This window comes from Zootoca vivipara, chromosome 2, assembly GCF_963506605.1.
Source record: "Zootoca vivipara chromosome 2, rZooViv1.1, whole genome shotgun sequence".
NCBI lineage: Eukaryota > Metazoa > Chordata > Lepidosauria > Squamata > Lacertidae > Zootoca > Zootoca vivipara.
Genome location: NC_083277.1, coordinates 10,217,605 through 10,242,762, shown reverse-complemented (window position 1 = coordinate 10,242,762; position 25,158 = coordinate 10,217,605). Strand labels below are relative to the sequence as shown.

The 25,158-nt window shown below is 48.3% G+C and overlaps 1 protein-coding gene across 1 annotated transcript; it reads left to right on the top strand.

The window, feature by feature from the left end:
* Positions 1 to 1,079: 1,079 nt before the first annotated feature.
* On the top strand, positions 1,080 to 24,424 carry LOC118081202 (uncharacterized). Its single transcript, XM_060270939.1, has 7 exons — positions 1,080 to 1,188; positions 4,412 to 5,152; positions 8,082 to 8,247; positions 9,796 to 10,873; positions 16,934 to 17,435; positions 18,257 to 18,383; positions 19,828 to 24,424. The coding sequence occupies exons 2-7, from the start codon at positions 4,436 to 4,438 to the stop codon at positions 21,336 to 21,338; spliced, it is 4,101 nt and encodes a 1,366-aa protein (XP_060126922.1). The 5' UTR covers positions 1,080 to 1,188; positions 4,412 to 4,435; the 3' UTR covers positions 21,339 to 24,424.
* The last annotated feature ends 734 nt before the right edge of the window (positions 24,425 to 25,158 follow it).

Genomic DNA, 25,158 nt, shown 5'->3' with positions numbered 1-25,158 from the left:
TCATCATACATGATCAAGCTTTCTTTAGCACCTCAGCCCTTGCTTTTTCCTGCAAGACCAATTGCAGTCGTTAACAGTCCTCAACAGGTTTACCATTCCTATCAGGCAATCACCCATTTCCACCACCCTTCTGAGTGGGCACTAGGAGAAGGGGACGACAGAGGAGGAGATGGCTGGACAGTGTTCTCGAAGCTACCAACATGAGTTTGACCAAACTGCGGGAGGCAGTGGAAGACAGGAGTGCTCTGGGTCCATGGGGTCACGAAGAGTCGGACATGACTAAACAACAACAACAACAAAACACACACACACATCCTGGGGGTGGGGGGCAAAAAAAATCAGCCCAATGAAGACTGAACCTGCTCAGGGCCAGAATGATGCTGACTGGCAGTTGGGAAGGTAGAACAGAAAACGAGGGTGGTTCACCCGGGGAAAAGTATAAGGCAGGGGTCAGCAAACTTTTTCAGCAGGGGGCCAGTCCACTGTCCCTCAGACCTTGTGGTGGGCCGGACTATATTTTTTGGGGGGTGGTGAATGAATTCCTATGCCCCACAAATAACCCAGAGATGCATTTTAAATAAAAGGACACATTCTACTCATGGAAAAACATGCTGATTCCCGGACCGTCCGCGGGCCGGATTTAGAAGGCGATTGGGCCGCATCCGGCCCCCGGGCCTTGGTTTGGGAACCCCTGGTATAAGGCAACGTAAGCCTGTTTCAGACCACAGTTTGGTGGTGGTGGTGGTGGGGAACTGGGTTCACAGCTCAGTGAGAGCATTTGAACAGGTCTGCTCTGGAGGAGGAGAAGCTTTGCAGGGAGTCATTTGCGGAAATATTCGGAAGCCCCACCAAAAGAGGCTGGATCCGAGGTGGATCCCCCGGAGAATGCGTATACCAGGGATCCGCTCCCGGCTGCTCTTGCTCTTGCAGGCGCCAGCGGAGCGAGCTCTTTTATCTCCCCTCTCAAGGGGTTAAACGCACAGAGCTCTCCTTGCCTAGAGAGGTCCAGAGATCTGGTGGAGGGGGGGTGTCGTGGGTGGGAAGGGTAAGTCCCCTTCCTGTCCTGCAGCCTTTCTTTTCCCGGGGAGAAACTGCCTTTTGTACGCCTGCTCCGCATCGAGAGGAGGCGGGCGGTGCGTCGGTTCCCGGGAGAAAGTTGCGCTTGCGAGAGGCTTTGCGGGGGAGGAGGTGAGTGGGAGGCGGCCGGGGGAGGGGGAGGGGAAAGTGGGGGAGGGGGAGGGGGAAGGGTCAGTATTGAATGGGGAGGTTTCAGAGAAGGACCCCCACGCTGTCCTCTTTTGGAGGCTTTCTGGCGCAGTCATTGCAATGCAAGCGCGCTTTTCCCGGGAGCAGATCCCGCGGAACTCCCTGCAGCTTTACTTCCGAGGAGGCAGGTGCCCAGTCACCAAGTGTGGAGCGAAGTGGAGAGACGAAAGGATGTTTGCTTCTCCCTCTCTCTCCACCCCCCCCCTCCTAAAAAAATAATAATAATGGGCTGCGACGGATTTATTTATCCATTGCTGGGTCCCATTTATAATTCTTCTGTCATCCTGCTTTTCCACGGAGCTCAAAGGAGGCTTCTCCGCCCGCTTCCCGTTTTGCCCTCACAACAACAACCCTGCGAGGGAGGCCAGGCTGGCCCCAAGGTCGTTCAATGGGGATCTGAAGCCCAAGGCTGTTCCGGGTCCTGAATCTGAGACTCTGAAGCCGCTGCGGCCAAATCCTCGGACTCTCGCCGAAAAGGAAACAATAGGGACAGTGGTTTAATGCCGAATAGGAGCAGAAAAATAAAGGTTCACCCCAGTAAACCGTTTCACAATGTAAATCCAAGCACAAAAGAAGATAGATCTGGCACTGCTGGTAGATGTTGGGGTGATCTGCAGTAGAGTAGCAAATACTTCCAATTTCCAACAATAGCGACAGCGAAACTTATCTCCCAGCCCTAAAGTATAAAACTGAGATGAATAAACTTTGGGATAAATAGGAGTTTGTTTTTGGGGAGAGCTCTGTTGGGTCATTTCCCGTACTCAGTGCAAATTATTGGGCTTAAAAGCCTTTGATTTCAGTGGTTATAGCTAACAAAAAAGTTCTGGTTACAGGTAGGTAGCCGTGTTGGTCTGAGTCGAAGCAAAATAAAAAAATTCCTTCAGTAGCACCTTAAAGACCAACTAAGTTTATATTTTGGTATGAGCTTTCATGTGCATGCACACTTCTTCAGATACACACAAAAAGTTCTGTTCAGAGTTGACCCGATGGAAATTCATATACTTAAGTTAGGCATGTCTGCTAATTTCAGTGGGTCCAATCTGAGTAAGACAAGCACTGGGTGTAATCTTTTGTACCAGGATCCAGGTGGGGGATCTCAGGGTTTTCCTGAAGACAAAGTTGATCCCACAAGCCCACACTTGCTGGCCGTTTCTGGTTAGAAGCGAGTCCTGTTATGGCCAGTGGTTTTAATGCAGCATAATTAGTGGGTGTAAGATTGCAGCTAGCTTGCCAAGAATATTAAAATAGGTCAAAACAAGATAAAGCAAATAAACATTCAGTATAACCAGGGGCCACTGGTGATCCCTGGACCTAGTGTGGCTGATTTAGGGCCATAGAAGTCATGTAGGCAGGACATCCCTTGCACAGAAATAGTGGATATTTAAGCACAGCAATTGCACAAATGATTCTATTTTTTTAAGAGGGGGTCAACAATATAACATGGAGCAGTTACAGTTAGGATCCCATGGCATTCAAATTCTAATGCAATAAAATACAGTGTAAGAACTACAAGAAGCAAGTAAAACAACTAAAAATCAATATACGGTACATATTTCATGCAGTGGAATATTTCAACCACAAATTCACAAACAACCTAAATGGTCTATGGACCATTGTTTCAGAACCCCTGATTTAGAGGTACAGTAACTTAATTTGCTATCCTATACATATTTGCCTGGGAGCAAGTCCCATTGACACGGGTGGTGCTGTGGTCTAAACCACAGAACCTAGGGCTTGCCGATCAGAAGGTCGGCAGTTCGAATCCCCGTGATGGGGTGAGCTCCCATTGCTTGGTCCCTGTTCCTGCCAACCTAGCAGTTCGAAAGCAGGTCAAAATGCAAGTAGATAAATAGGAACCACTACAGCAGGAAGGTAAACGGCGTTTCCGTGTGCTGCTCTGGTGGCTTAGTCATGCTGGCCACATGACCTGGAAGCTATACGCCGGCTCCCTTGGTCAGTAAAATGAGATGAGCACCGCAACCCCAGAGTTGTCTGTGACTGGACCTAATGGTCAGGGGTCCCTTTACCTAAGTCCCATTGAACTTACTAGGGTCACCTTCTGAGTAGGATTGTGCTGTCAGGTATTGAAAGTAAACCACCAAAATGAATTTCACCCCCTCTCCTGCAATTGGGGATATAGACACAATATCTCTGTGTGTTACATGCCCAGAGAGGTAGAACTTAATCTGCAATTTTAGACATTTATCTGTTTGACTTAATTCTGAGTAGGCAAGTATAGGATTTCTCCCCACACACATGCGTTTACAGTCTGTTAAAGCTACAGTAATTGCAACAAGCACGTTTATCGTGACGTAATTTCATATGGGCAGGAGTGGGTTTATGCCACAATAACTGTACACACCTACCCATTAAGTTCAGGTAAATGAGGTTAGGATTTCAGCCGTATTAGCATGTATAGGATTGCAGCGTAGGTATGTTAACAAAAATATTATCATTATGTCTGGACATGCGTAGAAGCGACTTCTGGTGCTGCGCCACTGCTGATCCTGGATTTTTCAATCTGGGAGTTGATGAGTATGCCGCCGCCTCCGTTTGCAAAAGCAGGCTTGTTTTTGTGAACAGGGGCGGTGGGGAAGAACCAGCAGCATTTCCTCCTCTGTCCCCCACTTCTCACTGCTTGCTTGACAGGGAGCCTTCGCTCCATAAGACACACCCAACATTTCCCCTTCGTTTTTAGGAGGGGGGAAAGTGTGTCTTATGGAGCGAAAAATACGGCAATTAATTAATTAATTAAATTTGTACACTGCCATTCACCCGAAGAACACACGGCTGTTCACAGCATAAGAGGACAAAATGAGAACACAAGATATATAAAGCGCAATAGAAGAAAAACAAACCTATAACCCCCCCCCCTCACAAACACATTTAAAAGGCCATAGAAAGTTAATCAGCCAAACCCTCGGCTGAAGAGAAGCGTTTTTGCCTTGTGCCTAAAGATATGTGATGAAGGAGCCGGGCTTAGAGAGGGTTATTGTGTTTTTAATAAATAATAATAATAATAAATTATTGCCCCTGTTCTGTTGCATAAGCCAAAATCCGTGCACACATGAGATGTTTGCTTGGTGCTGTGTTGGAGGCAGCCCAATAATAACCGTATCAATCCTGAATTTATGCTCCTGCTCAGGTGGCACACAGCCAGGAAGAAGCGATGGCAGACTGTAACTTGCTGGGACTGGGACCAAGAGGAAAGCAGGCTGAAAGAGACCCCCATGACTCCCAAGGACCCCCCGCCAATGAGATTTCGGCTGGGGCAGCTTCCCCACATAACCTGTCTGAGGGGCTGCGACAGCATCAGGAGACTCAGGAACAGCAAAAGGCCTCAAAGTCAGCACCGTCTCCTTACTCCGTGTGGAGGCCGTCGCGGCTATTCGAACCCGTGTCCACGGAGGAGAGAAAGGAATTTAAGGCCACCTACCAAGCAAGGAAAGACGGCGGCTGGCTGCCCAGAGGAGGGCCCACCATTGCGATGCAGACCTTGCCTGTTCTTTGCGGGGGAGCGCGAGAAGAGACCTACGAAGGCTCGGAGGTTTCCAGGCCATTGAAAGGACCGATTCCAGACGAGGACGATGTTGACTGCTTGGAGATCCACCGCCAGCACTTCCGCCATTTCTGCTATCAGGAGATTGAGGGGCCCCGGAGGGTCCTGAGCCAGCTCCGTGAACTCTGCCGCCAGTGGCTCATGCCGGAGAGGCACACCAAAGAGCAGATTGTGGACCTGGTGATCCTGGAGCAGTTCCTGACCATTCTGCCCTTGGAGATGCAGATCTGGGTCTGCAAAGGCGGCCCGGCCACCTGCACCCAGGCGCTGGCCCTGGCCGAAAGCTTCCTCTTGAAGCTGCAAGAGGCTGAGAGTCACGAACGAAAGGTAGGAGGTGGGGCTTTGTTTGAAGGTGCAGTTGTGGCAGGGCCAGAGTAATGGAGAGCCCAGTGTCAGGAACAGGCGCCAGGAGTGGGTCAGCAATAAATCACATGGAGAAAGGAAAGTTTATTAGGAGAAACAAGCTTGGCTCAGGAGTGCCAGGCCTAATGAGCACAGCAACTCTTCTTGGTAGTTCTTGTCCCTGTGAGGCAGTTGTGGAGACTAAGGGTCCCTGCCTTCCAATAATAATAATAATAGTAATAATTATTCATTATTTATACCCTGCCCATCTGGCTAGGTTTCCCCAGCCACTCTGGACGGCTCCCAACAGAATATTAAAAACAGGATAAAACATCAAACATTAAAAACTTCCCTAAACAGGGCTGCCTTCAGATGTTTTCTAAAAGTCAGATAGTTGTTTATTTCCTTGACTTCTGATGGGAGGGCGTTCCACAGGGTGGGCACTTACTGAGAAGGCCCTCTGTCTACTTCCCACAGCTGCCTAAGACTAAGCCTCCTCCACCCCCTGGCCCTTCCCAAGCAATCTGAGACTATGCCAATGTGCCTGTCTCTGCTCCTTCCTTTTTTCATGCCTCCTCTGTTTCTGGGAGACCAGGGGGAAGGGGAGATTGATGCAGCAGGAGGGGGAGACCCCTATGGCTCCTTCACCAGCCTGTCTCATCTCTGCCTCTCTCCCTGCCCCCCTCTCCTGCTTCCACTTCTGGACTTCTCTCTGCCACAGACTCTCCCAGCTCACTAAACCCTGTTACCTCTTCAGCTTCTGACACCTCCTCTTCCTGGTCTTTTCCCTCTTGTCACTCTGACCGCTCATCATTGTCTCACCACTACTCCCCAGGACTCTGAGCCTTCTTCCCCTGGGGGCTACCTTGCTAGTTCCTCCCACCATTCCTCTGCATCCAACCAATCTGTCACACCCAGAGGTGGAGAATCTGTGGTCCACGGGCCTAATTAGCCCCACCAGGCTTCTTCATGTTTCAGCAAAGCTGAACCCACCTGACGTCAGGTAAAATCACGGCTGTGCCCGAAAACAACAACAACAACAACAACATATTTATACCCTGCCTTCCCCGGCCAAGACCGGGCTCAGGGTGGCTAACACTGAATATAAATACAGTAAAAACATTTTAAAAACAAAACAAAAGAGTTGATTAAAATATAAGTTAGAATACAGTTTAAAATGCAGCCTCATTTTAGTGGTAGCCTATAGATCAAAGCCATAAGGGGAGAAAATGTCAAATATAAACCGGGACCAGCTATCCATGCTGGTCCTACATGGGCCAGCAAAAAGAGCCGGGGGAAAAATTTATATACAAATCCCATATAAGGGATTTAAATGAGGGGGGGGATTAGACTGAGTGCAGCCCAAAGGCCAGGCGGAACAGCTCCATCTTGCAGGTCCTGCGGAAAGATGTCAAATCCCACAGGGCCCTAATCTCCTGTGGTAGGCCGTTCCACCAGGCCGGGGCCAGAGCTGAAAAGGCCCTGGCCCTGGTTGAGGCCAAACTAACCTCCTTGGGGCTCGGGACCTCCAAAATGTTGTTATTTATGGACCTTAAGGTCTTCCATGGGGCATACCAGGAGAGGTGGTCCCATAGGTACGAGGGTCCTAGGCCATAAAGGGCTTTAAAGGTCAAAACCAACACCTTAAACCTGACCCTGTACTCCACTGGAAGCCAGTGCAGCTGGTAAAGCACTGGATGAATGTGATCCCGTGGCAAGGACCCCGTAAGGAGTCTCGCCACAGCATTCTGCACCCGCTGGAGTTTCTGAGTCAGCTTCAACGGGGTTTGCACATCTATAGCCCCTGCAAATCCCTCTGCAAGGTGCTTTGAATCTCTGACTATCAGCTGAGTGTTGGGACTTCAGAGCACAGCACAGGACTCTCTGTAAGCACCTACTGAGTGTCGGGGATTGAAGAGAGCCCTGCATAAGCGAAGCCCGGAGAATCAGCTGGGACCAGTGGCATTAGGGATTTTAATTTTGGGATCAGAAATTACAGCAGATCCTTTGAACGTCGACTGGTGGTCTTTAGTGGGGGGCAGAGCGGGAGAGAACAGGCTCTGGCCCACTGACCAGACTCAGTTCTCCTCCACCCTCTTGGGATAATAACCCGATTGCTTAATGTCACGGCATTGAAATGAGAGGCTCCCCATGGACTGTGGTCAGCCTTGCTGAAGGGTAAGAGAGGTTGCTCAAGACTGGGAAGAGATGTAACGGCCAGATCCAGGTCGAGAGGCACCTGTCTGGCCGCTGTCCCAGACAGGATAGGGTGGCCCGGCAACAATCTTCTTATGTTCTTAGACTGGCAGTGTGCCCCAAGGTCAGGCTGCGGTGAGGCTTTCATCTCTCTCCCTCTCGCTTGCAGGCGGAGGTGCTGAGAGGAAGGGAGCCAAACCGGGCCACTGAGATACAAGAGGGATTTCTAAGAGGACGGAGCCCCAAAGTGTGCAAACTTAAAAACAGACTTGCACTAAAGGAACAAGAGACACCCACTCCTCCCAGCAACTGGTGAAAACTAAGCATGTTCAGGAATCTGAGACTGTTTGATAGCTCAGACCTAGGGTAGCTGAGTCTGCAGAGCACAAGACCCTTAATCTCTGGGTCGTGGGTTCGAGCCCCATGTTGGGTTAAATATTTCTTCATTGCAGGGGGTTGGGCTAGATGACCCTCGTGTTCCCTTCCAACTCGACAATTCTGTGAGAGGGGTATGCGTGTTTGGCCCCCTGGGCTTGAGCTTCCCTCTCCCTCCCCTGTAGTGACCAGCAGCATTTCCCAGAAAGGAATCCCTTCTCCGGTGCTAACTGGAGTCATCGGGAATTGAACCAGCAACCTGCTGCACACAAAGCACATGCTCTACCTGCTGAGCTGTAGCCTTCCATCCAGCTCTTGGCTAACAGGGCTGCTTGTATTCCAGGTGTCCGGACTAGTGGAAGAGGCGTTCGTTAATTCACCACCATCGGAGCAGGATCCGTTGGAGACCGTGATGCAGCTCTCTACAGAGAACGAAGAGGAGGAGGAGGAGGACGATGATGATGAAGAGGAGGAGGACGAGGAAGAAGAGGAGGAGGCCGTTTTGCTGGGTAAGGTTGTGGTTCAGGGTGCTGGGTTCAAGTGTTGATGCAAAGCTAGGCTCCAAAGGGAGATTTGTTTCACATGTCACATAGTTTTGCATCAAAATCTGCCACCCCATGATGGGTGATGAGCACTAGCAAAGATGGCTGTTGACAACAGTTTGGTGTGGCTGAGTTGCTGCAGCAGACTGGGGCAGAGAGACGGAGGAGAGTTGGGGTGGTAGCAAATTTGGCACGGTGCAAACACGCCAGTGGAGGGAATCTGGTGCTCCTGTTGGTGCTTTCAACCCCCTCTGGCTCCCAGTGATAGTTTTATGAGGTTATATCCACGTCTTCAGTCCCTCTTCTGCCCCAACTGGGCTAACAGGACGACTGGAGCACCTCCTGCTTCAATAAACAATGGATGTGCGGCAGAGGTTTTTAATCCTCTTTATTATTTCAAGCTATTGACAGAATATATACATAGGCTGTTACAAACAGCTCTCACTACAAACACACAGCATAACAGAGAGCCAGAGTACTCACAACAGCTACAGAGCAATATAGCAATACCACGCCTTACTAAATTAGCTGAGTCAGTAAGGCAATTGAGTGAAGGAACAGTTCCCGCCCACTTCTCTCTCTGGAGACTATCTGATTCTCACATTGGGAGGGGTGAAAATGCTAACACCCAGTACATTTCTTAGCACAATTCAAAGTGTTGGTGCTGACCTTTAAAGCCCTAAATGGCCTCGGCCCAGTATACCTGAAGGAGCGTCTCCACCCCCATAATTCAGCCCAGACACTAAAGTCCAGCTCCGAGGGCCTTCTGGCGGTTCCCTTCCTGCGAGAAGTGAGGCTACAGGGAACAAGGCAGAGGGCCTTCTCAGTCGTGGCACCCGACCTGTGGAACACCCTTCCATCAGATGTCAAGGAAATAAACAATAAGCTGTGTGACTTTTAGAAGACATCTGAAGGCAGCCCTGTTTAGGGAAGTTTTTAATGTTTGATGTTTTATCATATTATTATTATTATTATTATTATTATTATGTTGGGAGCTGGGGTATTATTATTATTATTATTATTATTATTATTATTATTATTATTATTATCCCAGCATGCTGAAGCAACTCAACTGGACGGAAGTGAGGTGAAGCCCAGAGTTGGTTTATTTATTTATGAAATCATTTACAGGCTGTCTTTTGGGATGCAATCTGCTCCAGGAAGCTTACATATCACAGAAACACACAACACAGCCCCCAATTCAGAGTGCAACCTTTGGCATGTTAACTCAGAAATAAGTCCTGCCGAGTTCAATGAGTCACCCTCCCACAGTCAGTCCTATGTATTCGTACTGTACTCATCCTTCAAATGTGGGTCCTTGCATCTGCAGAATGCCACCATTCACACACAAGAGGTTGTTATCAGAAAGAGTAGCTTGCAGTGGTTAAGACAATTCAGTATGGACATAATCAACTTTGAGAGCTTGTCGGCTGACAGGCAGGCTGGAAGTTAAGTGAACGAACAAACCACAGACTGTTGTGCATAACCGTTGTCATGATTATCTGCTTCTTTCAGAACATGAAGAGCATGGGCAGGAGAACCTGGAGAAGGAGGAATCGCTTATAGAGAAACCCAGGCTTACCGAGTGGGGGCTGGCGCTGGACCGAGGCGGTAAAGGGGCCTACCTCCAAGGTCCTGACATGGAAGCAATTCTCGGGAATGGCCGGGAAAACGTCCCCGGGAAGGCTTCGAAGCAAGCTGAGAGCGACAAAGGCTTGCGGGAGAGGAGCCTCCAAGAGGAAGTTCTCCAGCAGAAGAGGACGAAGGCAGGCTCCGAAAACGGCCTGCGCCTCAGCTTCCTGAAGAACCAGAAGACACAAACGGTGGACAAGCCGCGCCGATGCCTGTCCTGTGGGGAGCGCTCTCACAAGAGGTCGTGCTTGGCCATGCGCGAGAGAGCCCCAGGTGGGGAGCAGCCCCGCAAGTGCCTCTCCACGCTGCGGCGCGACGAAGGCCTCCGTGAGAGCCAGGAGGGGATCTGCCGCTGGAAGGCCAAGAAGCGAGGAGGTGCAGGCGGTGACTGGCGGCAGCAGTTCCACCACCTGAGCGCCGACAGCTGGCGGACGCAGAAGGGAGAGAAAGCGGCAAAAGGCTCTGCATGCAGCGTCGAGAGGGTCCCCTGGCGCGCGGCCTTCCCAAATCGCGAGCGAGCCGAGCAGGTGGGGAAGCCGCACCAGTGCTTTGAGTGCGGCAAGAGCTTCAGCCAGAAGGGGAACCTCAACATCCATAAGAAGACGCACACGGGCGAGAAGCCGTACCCCTGCTCCGAGTGCGGGAAGTGCTTTGTGACGAACTCTCGGCTACTTACGCACAAACGGGTGCACACGGGCGAGAAGCCGTACAACTGTTCGTACTGCGGCAACAACTTCAGCCAGCTGGCACACCTCGTGCAACACCAGCGCAGGCACACGGGGGAGAAGCCCTACAGCTGCCCCTACTGTGGCAAAAGCTTCAGCGTCAAGGCCAACCTCATCACCCACCAGCGCACCCACACGGGGGAGAAGCCCTACGAGTGCTCCGAGTGCCCCAAAAGCTTCGTTTCAAGCTCCGACCTTAAGAAACATAAACGGGTACACACGGGCCAGCTCTATACGTGAGAATTGTGCAAAGGTTCATTGCAAACCCCGCCCCAAATAATAAACTGTAGATAACGGGCACCTTCCTAGGTCTCGAAGGAAGCCCTGGTCCACTGTGAGAGAGAAATAAAGGCTCGTTTTTAGAATACCTGTATTATTTATGTTACGCTGCTGTCCTATCCTTTGTCCCTTCACAAAACAGCATTGTGAAGTAGGTTAGGCTGAGTTGAGAATGAGTAGCTCAAGGTCGCTCAGTGAGTTCTGTGGCAGAGGAGGAATTGTGATCCCAAATGCCTCCAGTCCTAGTCTTGACACTATACCAAAGCACTTGGCCAGAGCAGAGTCTCCCAGCTGCTTCTCTGTATGATTCCGGGGTCTGGGATTGGCTGTTTTAAGGAAACGAAGGCGGTGTTTATAAGACTGTTCTCAGCAGTTCCTCTGAGGAAACTATTGGAAGCACGTTGGGCCTCTAATAAACAGATTCCTGTCTTTCCTTTGAGGTCTCTTGTCTGTGTTTCCTGCGCTGGAGCCCTTCATTTCCTCTTGACTCCTTCCAACCGCTGTCAGCTGTGAGCAGCTTGTTCCAATGTGGGTCAGGTGCGATCGTTCAGAGCAAGGCATTTGGCACCAGCTTGGCTGCAGGAGTTGCTGGAAGGAGGCTTACAAGGCGCCATTTAACCACCTTAGGGGCTCCACTCTGGATTTGTGTAGAGTTTACTCCTTAGCCTTTTATTCTCCCAAAAATATCCTGCAAGGCGATGGGTATTGATTGCTCCTCAGGGTTTACTCCAAAAGCCCTTCTTATTAATGGGTATAGGGGTAAGAGATAAGATAAGATATCTTTATTGTCATTGTCCCCTTGCGGGAACAATGAAATTACTCGGTTGCTACATCCACTCAGATAAAGCATTCCGCAAAATCCAAAAATACAAAACCTAATTAAAAACAGTAAATATAATACAAAATAACAAGTAAAATAGATGACTTCAAAGTCCAGGCTTTCCATTTAAGGCCAAAATCGCTCTAGAGAAGAAACTGTTCCTGAGACGGCTCGTTCTTGCCTGCATTGTTCTATATCTCCGTCCCGATGGCAGGAGCTCAAAGAAATGGTGACCAGGGTGCGTTGGATCTCTTGATATGTCTAGCGCTTTTCTATGGCACCTGGTGGTGTAGATTTGTTCTAAGGTGGTGAGTGAACAGCCAATAATGCTCTCTGCTGTTTTAATAATTCTACACAGCCCTGCTCTATCCTGAGAAGTACAGCTTCTGTACCACACACAAACCGTACGTGAGCACGCTCTGTATGGCACAGTGATAGAAGGCAAGCAGCAGCTTTTGTGGAAGATGGTTTTTCCTTAAAATTCTCAAAAAAATACAGTCTGCTGCGCCTTCTTCACAAGCCCCTTTGTGTTAACACTCCAGGACAGATCCTCCTGTAACTCAATGCCTAGAAATCTAAACGTTGTTACCCTCTCCACACAAATTCCGTCAATCAAAAGTGGCTGGACCTTGTTCTTCTGTCTCCTAAAGTCCACTACAAGCTCCTTTGTTTTCTTTGTATTTATGAGCAAGTTGTTAACTCTGCACCACTCTGTCAGCCGCTCCACCTCATCTCTATAGTCCGTTTCACCCTCCTTATCAGAGATGAGCCCGATCACGGTTGTGTCATCTGCAAATTTGACAACCCTATTTCTAGGGTGGGCAGCGACACAATCATAGGTATAAAGAGTATAAAGGAGCGGACTAAGCACACATCCTTGCGGTGTTCCTGTGTTAGTCCTAAGCATGTTAGACATATAAGGGCCCAACCGGACCCTCTGGGAGCGATCTGAAAGAAAGTCCAGTATCCACCCACAGAGTGATAGCGGGAGCCCCAGATTTCCCAATTTAGTTATCAGACGTCGTGGTAGAATGGTATTGAATGCCGAGCTGAAATCTACAAAAAGCAGTCTGGTGTAGCTCCCCCGCTGCTCCAAATGTGCAAGAACAGCTTGGAGTGCAATCTCCACGGCATCCTCTGTTGATCTTTTCGTAAATCAGTGGAGGTTTAGGATCAGAGTTTACCTTCTCCTAGATGGGCTCCTTCCCCAGGTTGGCGAGCCCTGCCTGCCCCTCACTTCCCTGTACAGCACATGCAGAAATCGCTTTCTTGACCATTGGACCCACACTTGGTCTGGTCTGTCCAGTCCACCAGAGCCTGTCTTCACATGCAGGGGAAGCCCCTTACTCACCAAGAGTTTGAGACCCATTGCCTCCCCTCACATGGTTTAACTGAGCAGTTGAAGCTGTTCCCCTGGGTGTGCCTGCTGTCACATGTTGACCGCTTCTAGGAGCCACAAGTGAGAGCTGAGTGCAGGGTGGGGACCAAAGGTGGACAAACTACCCCAGGAAGAGCATGCCCGGACACTGAGGTCCAGTACAGAGGGCCTTCTGGCGGTTCCCTCGTTGCGAGAAGCCAAGTTGCAGGGAACCAGGCAGAGGGCCTTCTTGGTAGTGGTGCCCGCCCTGTGGAACGCCCTCCCATCAGATGTCAAAGAGAAAAACAGCTACCAGACATCTGAAGGCAGCCCTGTTTAGGGAGGCTTTTAATGTTTAATACATTGTTTTATTTCATTTTTCTGTTGGAAGCTGCCCAGAGTGGCTGGGGAAACCCAGCCAGATTGGCGGGGTATAAATATATTATTATTATTATTATTATTATTATTATTATTATTATTATTATTATTGTGTGTCCCCTGCCAGAGGTAAAACCCTTCCCCTAACACCCCAGAGTGAATTATAGAGCCCAGGATTTTGAGAAGGAAGCCATGTGGTTTAAATACACAGAGTGCATGCAGTCCAAGAGATTAAGTATCAGATAATGAGAAATAAAGCAGTTTTGTTTCTTTCTTGCCTGAATTCGGGGCTGGTGAGGGGTGTGCAAGGGTGTGTAGAAATCAGCCTACCGTACAAAGGGGGGAAATTACACTCATTGCTGCATTTGGTTTTTGCCTCTACTCATCACTGGAATATGGCCCTCGGAGGGTTGCGCACAACAGAATGCAGCCGTTGGGGCTGGGGGAAAGTTCCTAGTCCTAAACAGTCCTAAAAAGAGAGGTTTCCGAACTTCATTGCAAGGGTTACCTGTGGCGACATGACAATGCCTCAAAGCAATGAATGGCAAACTGCAATACAGTACAAGTCTCATTTGCACCTCTTGAGTGAATCACTGCTACAGGCTTGTCTATTTTCAGTCACAAGATTAAGCCTTTTGAGCATCATTAGAAAGTAGGTACAGTACTCTGGCTGTGAAAAGTTTGGGAAACGCAGATTTGTTGTAAGCTATAAGGATCAGGAACATTTTACCCAAGAAAACCTGATAAAAACTACCAGAGATCCTGCACAATTAAGCATTGGGCTTATTATTTTTAAGATTTGGGGGGGGGGGGGAGAGCCAGATTCAGCTGACCCTGAACAATAGCAGAAGACAGTGCAATAAGAGTTCTTATTGAGGTCTCCTCCTCCCCAAAACGGTTGGAGGGGCAGGAGAGCCCCCAGAACAGTGGGGTGGGGAGAAGAGGGGGGATCGTTCAGTGTGGCAAAGCAGAAATCCATAGAATTGTATAATTGGAAGGGACCCCAAGGACCATCCAGTCCAACCCCTTGCAATGCTGGAATCGCAACTAAAGCATCCCTCACAGGTGACCGTGGCCCTCCAACCTCTGCTTAAAAACCTCCAAGGAAGGAGAGACCACCACCTCCAGAGGGAGACGGTTCCACTGTAAGCATCTCTTACTGGCCACCCTGGGAACCAACCAGGGTGGCTGAACTAGCTGGGACCTTGTGCTCTGATTCTGCAAGGCTCTTCTTTATGTTTTTGCATATTTCCCATGCAGGTTAGCCATCTCTCTCCAACTTAAATAAAATATTGGCCGGGGGGGGAGGGGTAAGCCTGCCCCACATAATCACATGATGCAACACATACAAAACGTTTGCATGGCAATGCCTATCAACTTGTGGGGGAGGGGGGCAGCCCTGTCAAATATTTTATTGGCGAAGGGACTTCAGTCCCCGAGAGTTGGCTCCTCTCCCCCCCTCTCTCAGAGGGACTCATGGGGTTAAAGACACAGAGCTCCTGCGCTTAGAGCGTCCGCAGAAGCTGAGGAAGGGGGAGGTGTGGCAAGAGAAGCCACCTTCCTGCCCCCTCCCATTTGTCTGAGAAACGTGGAGGCTGCAGCAGAGAGGCTCAGGGTGCCTTGCAAGGGCTGCTGGGAGCAGGTGAGTTGAAGCCCAATGGATGTCTGGCTGCAGGAACAGCAGGAGGGGAGGAGATAGAGAGCAGCTACAAGAGAGGGGGGAGCCCAAAACTCATGGCTGGAGAAAGAGAGAGGGAGGCACCTTACAGATCAAAAGGGTGCAAATGTTGCTGTGCATATAGATGCAACCAGCCCCCTTCATTGCTCCTTCCCCTCACTCTAAACAGCCAAATCAAGGGCATGGGCAAACCTGTTTCTAGGTTAATGTCAAGGTGCTGGTTCTTCCCCCACATACCCTAGATCTCTGGAGGGGAACCCCTGTTCCCTCCAGGTGTTCCATTGGCTGGTGCCCAAAGGAGCTGGAGCCCACCCACATCTGGAGTATGTGCCAGGTCCACCAAGGCTGGTGTCACCATAGAATAGTTGTAGAGTTGGAAGGGACACTCAAGGGTCATCCAATCCAACCCCCTACCAAGACTTCATAGCATATTTCTTATGAGGGACGCTGCCTCCGCTTTCCAGCAAATAGATTGCCCTTGGTGATATCAGGCACAGAACACTCTGTGGAGCTGCCCAGAACCTGTGGGATTCATTGCCACATGACAGTCGGTTGGAGCAAGAACAGCAGGACGTTTTGTGGCACCTTAAAAGGTGGCCAAATTTACCGTAGGCATTTGTTGATTTGTTTAAGGCACAGTGAGCTGCTTTGCTGTGCTTGACAACGTTGCCCTGCTGGAATTGATCAAACATAAAAGGCCCAGCTACTCCTGCTTCCTGTTCTTCATGTGGTCAATTGGGAAACTTGCTGGGGGTTGCCTCCTCCCTGCCTCTGATACTGAGTAACACTTACAATGTTCGGGGCTGTTTAGTTTAGAAAAAAGGCAAGTAATGGGTGTGAGGGATGATCGAGGTTTATAAGATTGTTCATGGTGTAGAGAAAGCAAACGGGCATAATAGTAGAATTTGGAGCCTTCCAATGTAGCTGAATGTTGGAAGATTCAGGACAGGCAAACCCCGCTTAGTGCTATTGAATTCCACTCTCGGCATTTCACAAAAGCTCTAATTGTTATATTGTCCTTTTAATTATCCACTCATTATTTATTGCTGCACAGTGCAAATATTTGTTGACTGTAAGAACCTGTCCTAATATTATATTTTCCATGCAACTTTTATACCTTTATGATAGATTTAGATCACTATTGCATTGCATATAGATATTAGTGTTTGTAGGGAATAAAACAATAATTTAAAAATCGCACTGTGCACTCATTAAAGCTCCTTTTTTTTCTTTTTGCATCTTTGTTATCACTGAAGAGGCAGTATCAAAGTACAATATCAATAAGAGAAGATATATATATATACATACACACACACACACACACACACACACAAACAGTAAAAATAGACTGTAAGAAGGGCAAACAAATTCCAAAAATAATTGTTCATGTTACTGACTTACAGCCCCCCACCAAAGTATATACAGTAGCTTTGCATTTTCCTATATTTTATTGTACCCAATACTTTATAAATATACATTTCCCCATAAAACAAAGATAATGTTCTTTTCCTTCCAACAAGCTGTCAATTTTACCGTATATGCTAGGCACCCCCAAACTTCGGCCCTCCAGATTTTTGGACTACAATTCCCATCATCCCTGACCACTGGTCCTCTTAGCTAGGCATCATGGGAGTTGTAGGCCAAAACATCTGGAGGGCCGCAGTTTGGGGATGCCTGGTATATGCTGTTTCGGTTATCTCATTTCCCACTGTCAGGGTATCCCCACCCCACCCCCACCCCATTGTGGCAGATTGTTGTAAACAAGCCTCAATTTATATTTTTAGTCCTGGAATGAAGATGGAGGAAGAGGAACCTTCTGCAGCCAAACCAGAAGACAGCTCAGTGGCAGAAGACAGAGGTGGCCATGTTGTCCAGGTTGGGACTGTCTGTGAGTTTCTGACTGGGGAAGGCCCTCCACGAGTTAAGCAGGAGCCCGAGGAGGGGCTGCAGCAACGCTGGGAGAGCCAGGGGCAGGATTTCCTAAAGACTGTAGAGTCACCCCCACGAGAGAGGAGCAGCTCCCAGCAGCCTGATCCATGGCCAGAGGATGGCACAATGGAATGCCAGGTCTCCTTGAAGAGAGTCACTGACGTCACACAGGGGCCAGGAGGAGAGGGTACGGATCGAACCCATCTTGATGTGTGTGGAGAGGCCCTTGAAAACCTGGACTTTTGTGTGAAAGTGAAGGAAGAGATACTGGAGGAGGAGGAGGAAGAAGCTGACGTGGAGGACCAACGCCAGCACTTCCATCAGTTTTGTTACCAGGATGCTGACGGGCTGCAAGAGGTATTCAGATGACTTCAGAAACTTAGGGAAGGGGGATAGCTCAGTAGAGGAGCATCTGCCTTGCATTCAGAAGGTCCCAGGTTCAATCTCTGGCATCTCCAGGTAGGGCTAGGAAAGAAACACACCTGAAACCCTGGAAAGCCAGTCATTACTAAGCTAGATGGACCAATGATCTGGCTCAGTACAAGGCAGCTTCCTCTGGGCTATCTGTGGATGTGGAGAAGGGTAGATGCCAAGGGGAAGATCTCAAGAACTGCTGATTCTAGAGCAGGTGTGAATGGGTGATGCCCGGGCAGCCAGGTTCTGGGGTCTGGTGGCTGTCAGCTAGATGGGTGGTGGAGAGAAGCAGTGTGGGCTGCTGTGCTTTCAAGAGCCAAGAGTGATTTGCTCTGTGGAAATCGGCAGCTGCAACTTCCTTGGTTTCATGGCATGGAAATGAACCTTCTGTTAATTGCTGCAGATAAACTGCTGCTTAAAGGCACAGGGGCTGTTTGAACCTTGACAGAGCCCCAAACTGGCAAATACCTGGGTCAGAGAGGCAGGTTGTCTATCTGGAGAGCTGTGATGCATCCCTGACCGCTGGCCATCCTGTTGCCCTAGGAAAGATAGACTTGCAAACAATCTGGAGATACCCACATGGAGACACTTCCTGTCTTCACAACTTTAGACGGGGGTAGGGGGAATTGAGTCTCTTTATCTTTTCTTCTGTTGAGCTGGCTAGCTTGGCAAGGGGAAGCTAAATGTAGAGGAAAGCAGACCAAAGCATTAATCCTTGCAAGCATTTTGTTGTGCCTTAACCATGTCGCCATTTTCTGTTTCAGGCGCCAGGGGCCCTTGGTGTTGTGACTGTAAAATCCCCAAAATCGGAGGAAGATCCTTTGGAGATTGTAAAGTTGCAGCTCCCCCTGGAGGTCAAGCAGGAGTATGACTGGGAGGCAAGCTCAGCGGGTAAGGATTTGAAGCAAGGGTGGCTCCCTTCTGGTCCTCATGGTGGGATGCTGAATTCTGTGATGGCCAACTCCCAGCCAGACACAATTCAATGCCACCAGGGGAAGCGAGAACTCGCTGCAACAGAGTGTATCCGTTTTGCACCCTCTCTTTCCCTGCTTAAAGAACTCACTGCCACCAGATAAAGGGGGAAATGATATCTACAAGGCTGTCCTTTATCAGCCAGCCTAAATACCTCCCTGGGATCTTCTTGAAGCCTCTGTAGATAGTGCAAGGTGTTATATGGCAGCAGCGGTTTGCAAACAATAGTGACAATGATCTCAATTCTCCAACAATCGGAATAGTCTTCTTTGGCGATCACTCATAGCTGAGTAAGATTGTCTTCCATGAACACGGTCTTAACAGTGAGTCCGTAAGTGACTGTGGAGGCTAATTCTGGATCCACACGTCCTTTCTGGGTGGGAGTTGATCACAGTGAGGGTTTGCCAAACGTGCCTTCCTCTTAACACATTTCTCAGCAGTAATCTTAATATAATTGATAATCTCAGTTCTTCAGGTACTGATTATTTAGGTAGCCAAAATGGCACCATCCACACACAAGGGGAAAGTTACAGGTAGGTAGCCGTGTTGGTCTGCTGTAGTTGAAACCAAATAAAAAAAAGCTCATTCCGATGACAAACTTAGTTGGTCTCTAAGGTGCTACTGGGAGGAATTTTTTTATTTGGTTTCAACAAGGGGAAAGTGTCAGTGAACTTGGGGGAGCCTGAAGATTTGAAGAAGTATTGGGGGGGATCTAAATGTGAAGATAGCTCAGTTGGTTAGACCATGGTGCTGATAATGCCAAGGTTGCAAGTTCAATCCCCATTTGGGAGAGTAGCATATTCCTGTATTGCAGGGGGTTGGACGATCAGGGGTCCCCAGACTAAGGCCTGGGGGCCAGATGCGGCCCAATCGCCTTCTAAATCCGGCCCGCGGACGCTCCGGAAATCAGCATGTTTTTACATGAGTAGAATGTGTCCTTTTATTTAAAATGCACCTCTGGGTTATTTGTGGGGCCTGTCTGGTGTTTTTACATGAGTAGAATGTGTCCTTTTATTTAAAATGCATCTCTAGGTTATTTGTGGGGCATAGGAATTCATTCATATTTTTTTTCAAAATATAGTCTGCCCCCCCCACAAGGTCTGAGGGACTAGCTGACCCCTGGACTAGATGATCCTTAGGGTCTTTTCCAACTCTACAATTTGATGATAATATGTGTGTGGGGTGTGTGGAATTCCCAAACTGCCTAATGAGGACTGGAACGTTTATTGATTGTGCGGAGTGGGAGGGGAGTGGATCGGGGTGACTAGAATCCTGAAAGGGAGTACTCTGTGTTGCTACATTATGTTGCAGGATTTATGAGTTCTTACGATACTTTAAATAAATAAGTGGGTCTCTGTTTCAGAATACGATGGTCAGGTACTGAAGAACGAGGAAGAGACCTTTGAGCCAGAAAAACCTGGGGACATGGATGTCTGTGGCACGCCGCTGGAGAGAGCTGGAGGAATGTTTTCCTGGGGGCCTGGAATGGAAGAAAAGTCTGGAAGTCAACAGGGGGTAGACTGGCACTTGGGGAAGAGCGTAAAGCAAGGCTTCCTGTATGGGGAAGGGGGCCAAAACTTTTATGAAACGACCTTCCCTTTTAGGAAAAAGACGAGTTTCAACAGAGGACAGCAATGTCACCTGGACATTGATCTACCTGAGGGTCAGCAAATACGAGCAAAAGATAAACTGCATAAATACACACACTGTGGAAAAATCTCTAACAGCAGCAAAGCATCCCTGCTTCCCCACGAGAGGACCCCCGCTGGAGGGAAAGCATACATCTGCTCCGAGTGCGGGAAAAGCTTCAGCTGGAGAACAAACCTTGTGAAACACAAGAGAATCCACACGGGGGAAAAGCCGTACAAATGCCCGAGTTGTGGCAAAAGCTTCAATGCTAAATCCACCCTGATCAAACACGAGCGTTCGCACACGGGGGAGAAGCCGTATGAGTGCACAGAGTGCGGAAAAGCCTTCGGTGAAAAGGGGATACTTGTTAAGCACCTGAGAATCCACACGGGAGAAAAGCCCCACAAATGTTCAGACTGCGGCAAGAGCTTTATCGAGAGGGGTGCCCTCATTAAACACGAGAGGACCCACACAGGAGAGAAGCCCTACGAATGCCCCGACTGCGGGAAAACCTTCAGGATCAGCTGCCACCTTAAACTCCACAAGAGGACGCACACCGGCGAGAAGCCACACAAGTGCTCCGATTGCGGCAAAAGCTTCAGCGAGAGAGCCTCTCTGGTGAAACACGAGAGAACCCACACGGGAGAGAAGCCGTACGAGTGCTCCGAGTGTGGGAAAAGCTTCAGGATCAGCTTCCAGCTCGTGATTCACAAAAGGACCCACACGGGCGAGAAACCACACGAGTGCTCTGACTGTGGCAACAGCTTCAGGGAGATCGCCTCCCTTATCAAACACAAGAGAACGCACACGGGAGAGAAGCCTTACAAGTGCACCGAGTGCGGGAAGAGCTTCAGGACTAGCTTCCAGCTGAAGACTCATAGAAGGACGCACACAGGAGAGAAGCCGTATCACTGCCTGGACTGCGGGCAAAACTTCAGCCAGAGATCGCGCCTCGTCATACACGAGAGGTCCCACACCGGGGAGAGACCGTACAGCTGCTCTGAGTGCGGGAAAAGCTTCATCTCCAGCTCTCACCTTCGGAAACACACCATCGTGCACACGGGAGAGAAGCCCCACCGATGCTCGTACTGTGAAAAAAGCTTCAGTAAGAAATCCAACCTTGTTGTGCACGAGAGGATCCACACGGGAGAAAAGCCGTACGAGTGCTTGGTGTGCGAGAAAAGGTTTTGTAGCTCCTCTGTTTTTCATAGGCACATGAAAATCCACCCAGGAGAGGCATCCTAGGGATATTCATGTCCTAGGGAAGAGTTTGCCATAAAACCCAGAGAACGGAGGGGAACATAATGTCACTGGAATGGGGTGATAATGGGAAGGGAAACGTGTTTCATGAACTGTCTAAATAGCCACCCATGGGTTTGTTGTTGGTGGTGGTCTCTGTCTGTCTCGGCCACCTGCCTGTCTTGGAACAGTGGCCATAGCTCAGTGGTAGAGTATGTCTTGCATGCAGCGGAACCAAGGTTCATTCTCTAGTATTTCCAGGTAGTTCTGGAAATCTGTCTGAATCCCTGGAAAGCTGCTGCCAGTCAGTGTGGACAATACTAAGTTAGATGGGCCAACGGTGAGTGATTAGAATCATAGAGTTGGAAGAGACCACAAGGGCCATCCAGTCCAACCCCCTGCCAAGCAGGAAACATCATCAAAGCATTCTTGACAGATGGCTGACAGATTAGTGCAATAATACAGCTTCCTGTGTACATGATGCATTTTCTTTCCCCCCTGTTATGGAATAAATGTATGTTTTGAGGATGTCATGTGAACAGCCAACATCGTCTTACACAGAGTCTCAGTGTTTGCAGTTGATCATTGGCTCTGGGTCTGTAGCCTAACAGCTGTGGAGTGATTTAGATGGGAGAGGAGAACATTTCAAATTTCTGCAGTGGTATCCTTGAAGACCTACAGCTGTTCTGAACTCCCTACATAATACCAGTCACTCCTCCCAGTCTGTGGTCAACAGCTATTTTAAACCTTTACCTGTTCAGATGTAACCGCCAGGGTTTTTCATGTTGGCTGGGGGTAATGGTGTAGAATTGGAAATTACAGTGCAGAAAACATCCTTGGAACTCCAAACTGCACTGGAGCCTTCATTAAGTTGGCGCCATCCAGCTGGGCTGACTGGAGCTGATGAGTTGTAGTCCAAAACATCTGGCACTAGGTTGAAAAAGGCTGCTGTTTTGGATACAGTGGTACCTTGGAAGTCAAACGGAATCCGTTCTGGGTGTCTATTCAACTTCCAAAACATATGGAAACCAAGGCGTGGCTTCCAATTGGCTGCAGGAAGTTCCTGCAGCCAGTTAGAAGCTGCGGCAGCCGCATCGGACATTCGGGTTCCAAAGAATGTTTGCAAACCGGAACACTCACTTCTGGATTTGCGGCATTTGGGAGCCAAAACGTTCAAGTCGCAAGGCGTTCGTCAACCAAGGTACGGCTGCATTAGGGAAAACATATAGAAACAGGACATTTGAAATAACATCTTCAGAAGTCTTTGTTTGATGGGAGAAGTTGAGCCTCATACACAACATATATTTAAAGCACATAATTCCCCCAAATAGTCCAGCTTACTCTCAAAAAGCTAAAGTTCCCAGCACCCTTGACAAACTATAGTTCCCAGGATTCTTTTGGGGGAGTCATGCTCTTTAAATGTATGGTTGCGTATGCAGTCTTTAAGTATACAGTTCCTGCATCTGTGACTCTGCATCCTCCTCACAAAGATGGCTTTTGTCTTTAAGGCATCTCCCATGACTCTCTGTTGGTCTTCATACATTATAGGTAAATCTACCTCTTCTGCAGGACTGGTGACCAAAGCTTTGCAACTGGCTTAAAAATGAGCACCAGTCATCTTAAAAACATTTTTCAATCCTGTCTGTGAGCATATATAGTCACTGGAATAATTCTGTTCCAACGCAGAGGGAAATAAGGTATTTTTGTTAGAGTTTGGGATCTATATTGCCGCAGAACGCAGAAATAAATACTTGGGTAATGCTGTTGGTTGAAAGAACAAAGAAACATAAGGTTTAATACTGCTTGCAAACAAAGCCATTCTGAGTACAAGCTTACATTTGTCCATCATGGTTAACGAAAGGAAGATCAAACACTAACTGATTGAAGAAGAATGAAGGAAAGCCTGGGAAAATAACACTACAGGGAGTGACCTAAGGAAGAAATAGTGAGGGAAGAACAGGCTGCCTCTCTACCACCTCAGTGGTTCAGATAACTTATTGCATTTACTCTCAACCATCTTAGGCAACATATAAAAATGTTACATTAATACAAAATTACTAATATATCTAAAATCAGTATTAATTCATTTTCCTTTTGACACACCCTTCCTCTCAGCCTCTAGGTCAGGCACCCCCAGACTTAGCCCTCCAGATGTTTTGGCCTACAACTCCCATGAGCCCTAGCTAACAGAACCAGTGGTCAGGGATGATGGGAATTGTAGTCCAAAACATCTGGAGGGCCGAAGTTTGGGGATGCCTGCTCTAGGTCCTCACCCAGAGTCCAAACAAATTCTATACTATTTGCATATTTTAGGCTGTTTTTATCCTTTTTTTAGTGTTCAGATTTTGTAAGGTGCTTTTGAGTTTCATTTTTTGAAAAAAGGAACAAATACATAATAATAATAATAATAATAATAATAATAATAATAATAATAATAATGGAGCTCAGTGTTGTCTGCTCTTAACTGGCAGCAGTTCTCCAGGGTTCCAGACTCCTAGCCTTACCTGGAGATAATCATCATTATCTTCATTTATTTGTATGCTGCCTTTCCATTTTTAAGCCATGCTCAATGTGGCTTGCATCACCAAAGGATTTACATAAATACAAAAACATAAACATAGTCATAAGTGAAGGAAAACATCTCAATAAGCACCAGGGCTGGCCTAAGATATTTTGGCACTTGAGTCAAACCCCAAAATGGGGCACCCCCTTTCCCCGCCAGGGTGGGTGAAGATCCATCAGGGACAAAGGTGGGGGGAGGGGAGAGAAAGATCGACATCGGGATCTGCTGATTATGTTACATATTTCATATTGTATTGTTTTAATATGTATTCATGATGGGGCTTCTGCCTTTCTACAGAACCTTTTTTTCCACTGTATGTACGGTAAATAAACGGATAATTATGAAAGATCATGGTGGTTTGATCTAAGGTTTCATTTCTATTCCACCTTCCCTTTCAAATTTTATTCATGCATTAAATTTGCATTTCGTCCTTTATCTCAGGGTGGTTCACAGCATAAAAATACAAGATAAGAACACAAAATGCAAAATAAAAAGAAGAGCCAAACAAATTGATAACCCTCCTCGACCCCACTCCAAAGAACTTGAGGCGGTGGGTGCAATTCAGTGTACAGCTAAAGAGATTGTTGTTCTGTCAGTGTAAGAATTTCTGCTTCCCCTGTGGAACAATATCCCTTCTCTCCCCCCACCAAACGTTGATCTGGGGGTTCTCTTAACACTCCAGGGTGTATTTGGAGGAGATGGGATAGGACAGGTTTCCACCAGCACAGAGCTTTCCAAACTTTTCATGTTGGTGACACACTTTTTAGACACGCATCATTTCGCGACACGGCAATTCAGTTTTACTAGCAAACCGGAGGTTAAACTAACTCCTTTCCAGTCGACACAGTTTGGAAAGCTCTGCACTAGCAGAATGGGGTCGTTGAATTCAGCCCAGTGTATATATTTTGGTTTGCCTCCTTTCCCTGCACGTCATCGTTTTATCCTCACAACAACTCGTGTGAGTTGGGTTAGCTGCGAGGGAGTATGAGTGGTCCAAGTCAAGCTGTGAGCTTCCTGACCGAGTGAGGGTGAGGACCCTGGCCTCTGACAGGTCCTCGTCGGACACCCCACCACCCTGGCTCCATCTGCCATGATTACAGTCTGAGGGCAGAAACTGGAAAGTGCTGGAAGATTCTGGAAGATTCTAGAAGGTTCATTTCTTATGCAAATATTGTTTTGAGAATCTCAAGGTCAGGCTGGTCCAGACAGTAAAACAAGGGACTATGATATCCTGGTCACTATTCTCTCCTCTGTTTACACCTG

Coding starts and splice junctions, on each gene's coding strand:
- LOC118081202 (XM_060270939.1), top strand. CDS start 4,436: ATGGCAGACTGTAACTTGCTGGGACTGGGACCAAGAGGAAAGCAGGCT. Junction 5,153..8,081: donor CTGAGAGTCACGAACGAAAG/GTAGGAGGTGGG, acceptor CTTGTATTCCAG/GTGTCCGGACTAGTGGAAGA. Junction 8,248..9,795: donor GGAGGAGGCCGTTTTGCTGG/GTAAGGTTGTGG, acceptor TGCTTCTTTCAG/AACATGAAGAGCATGGGCAG.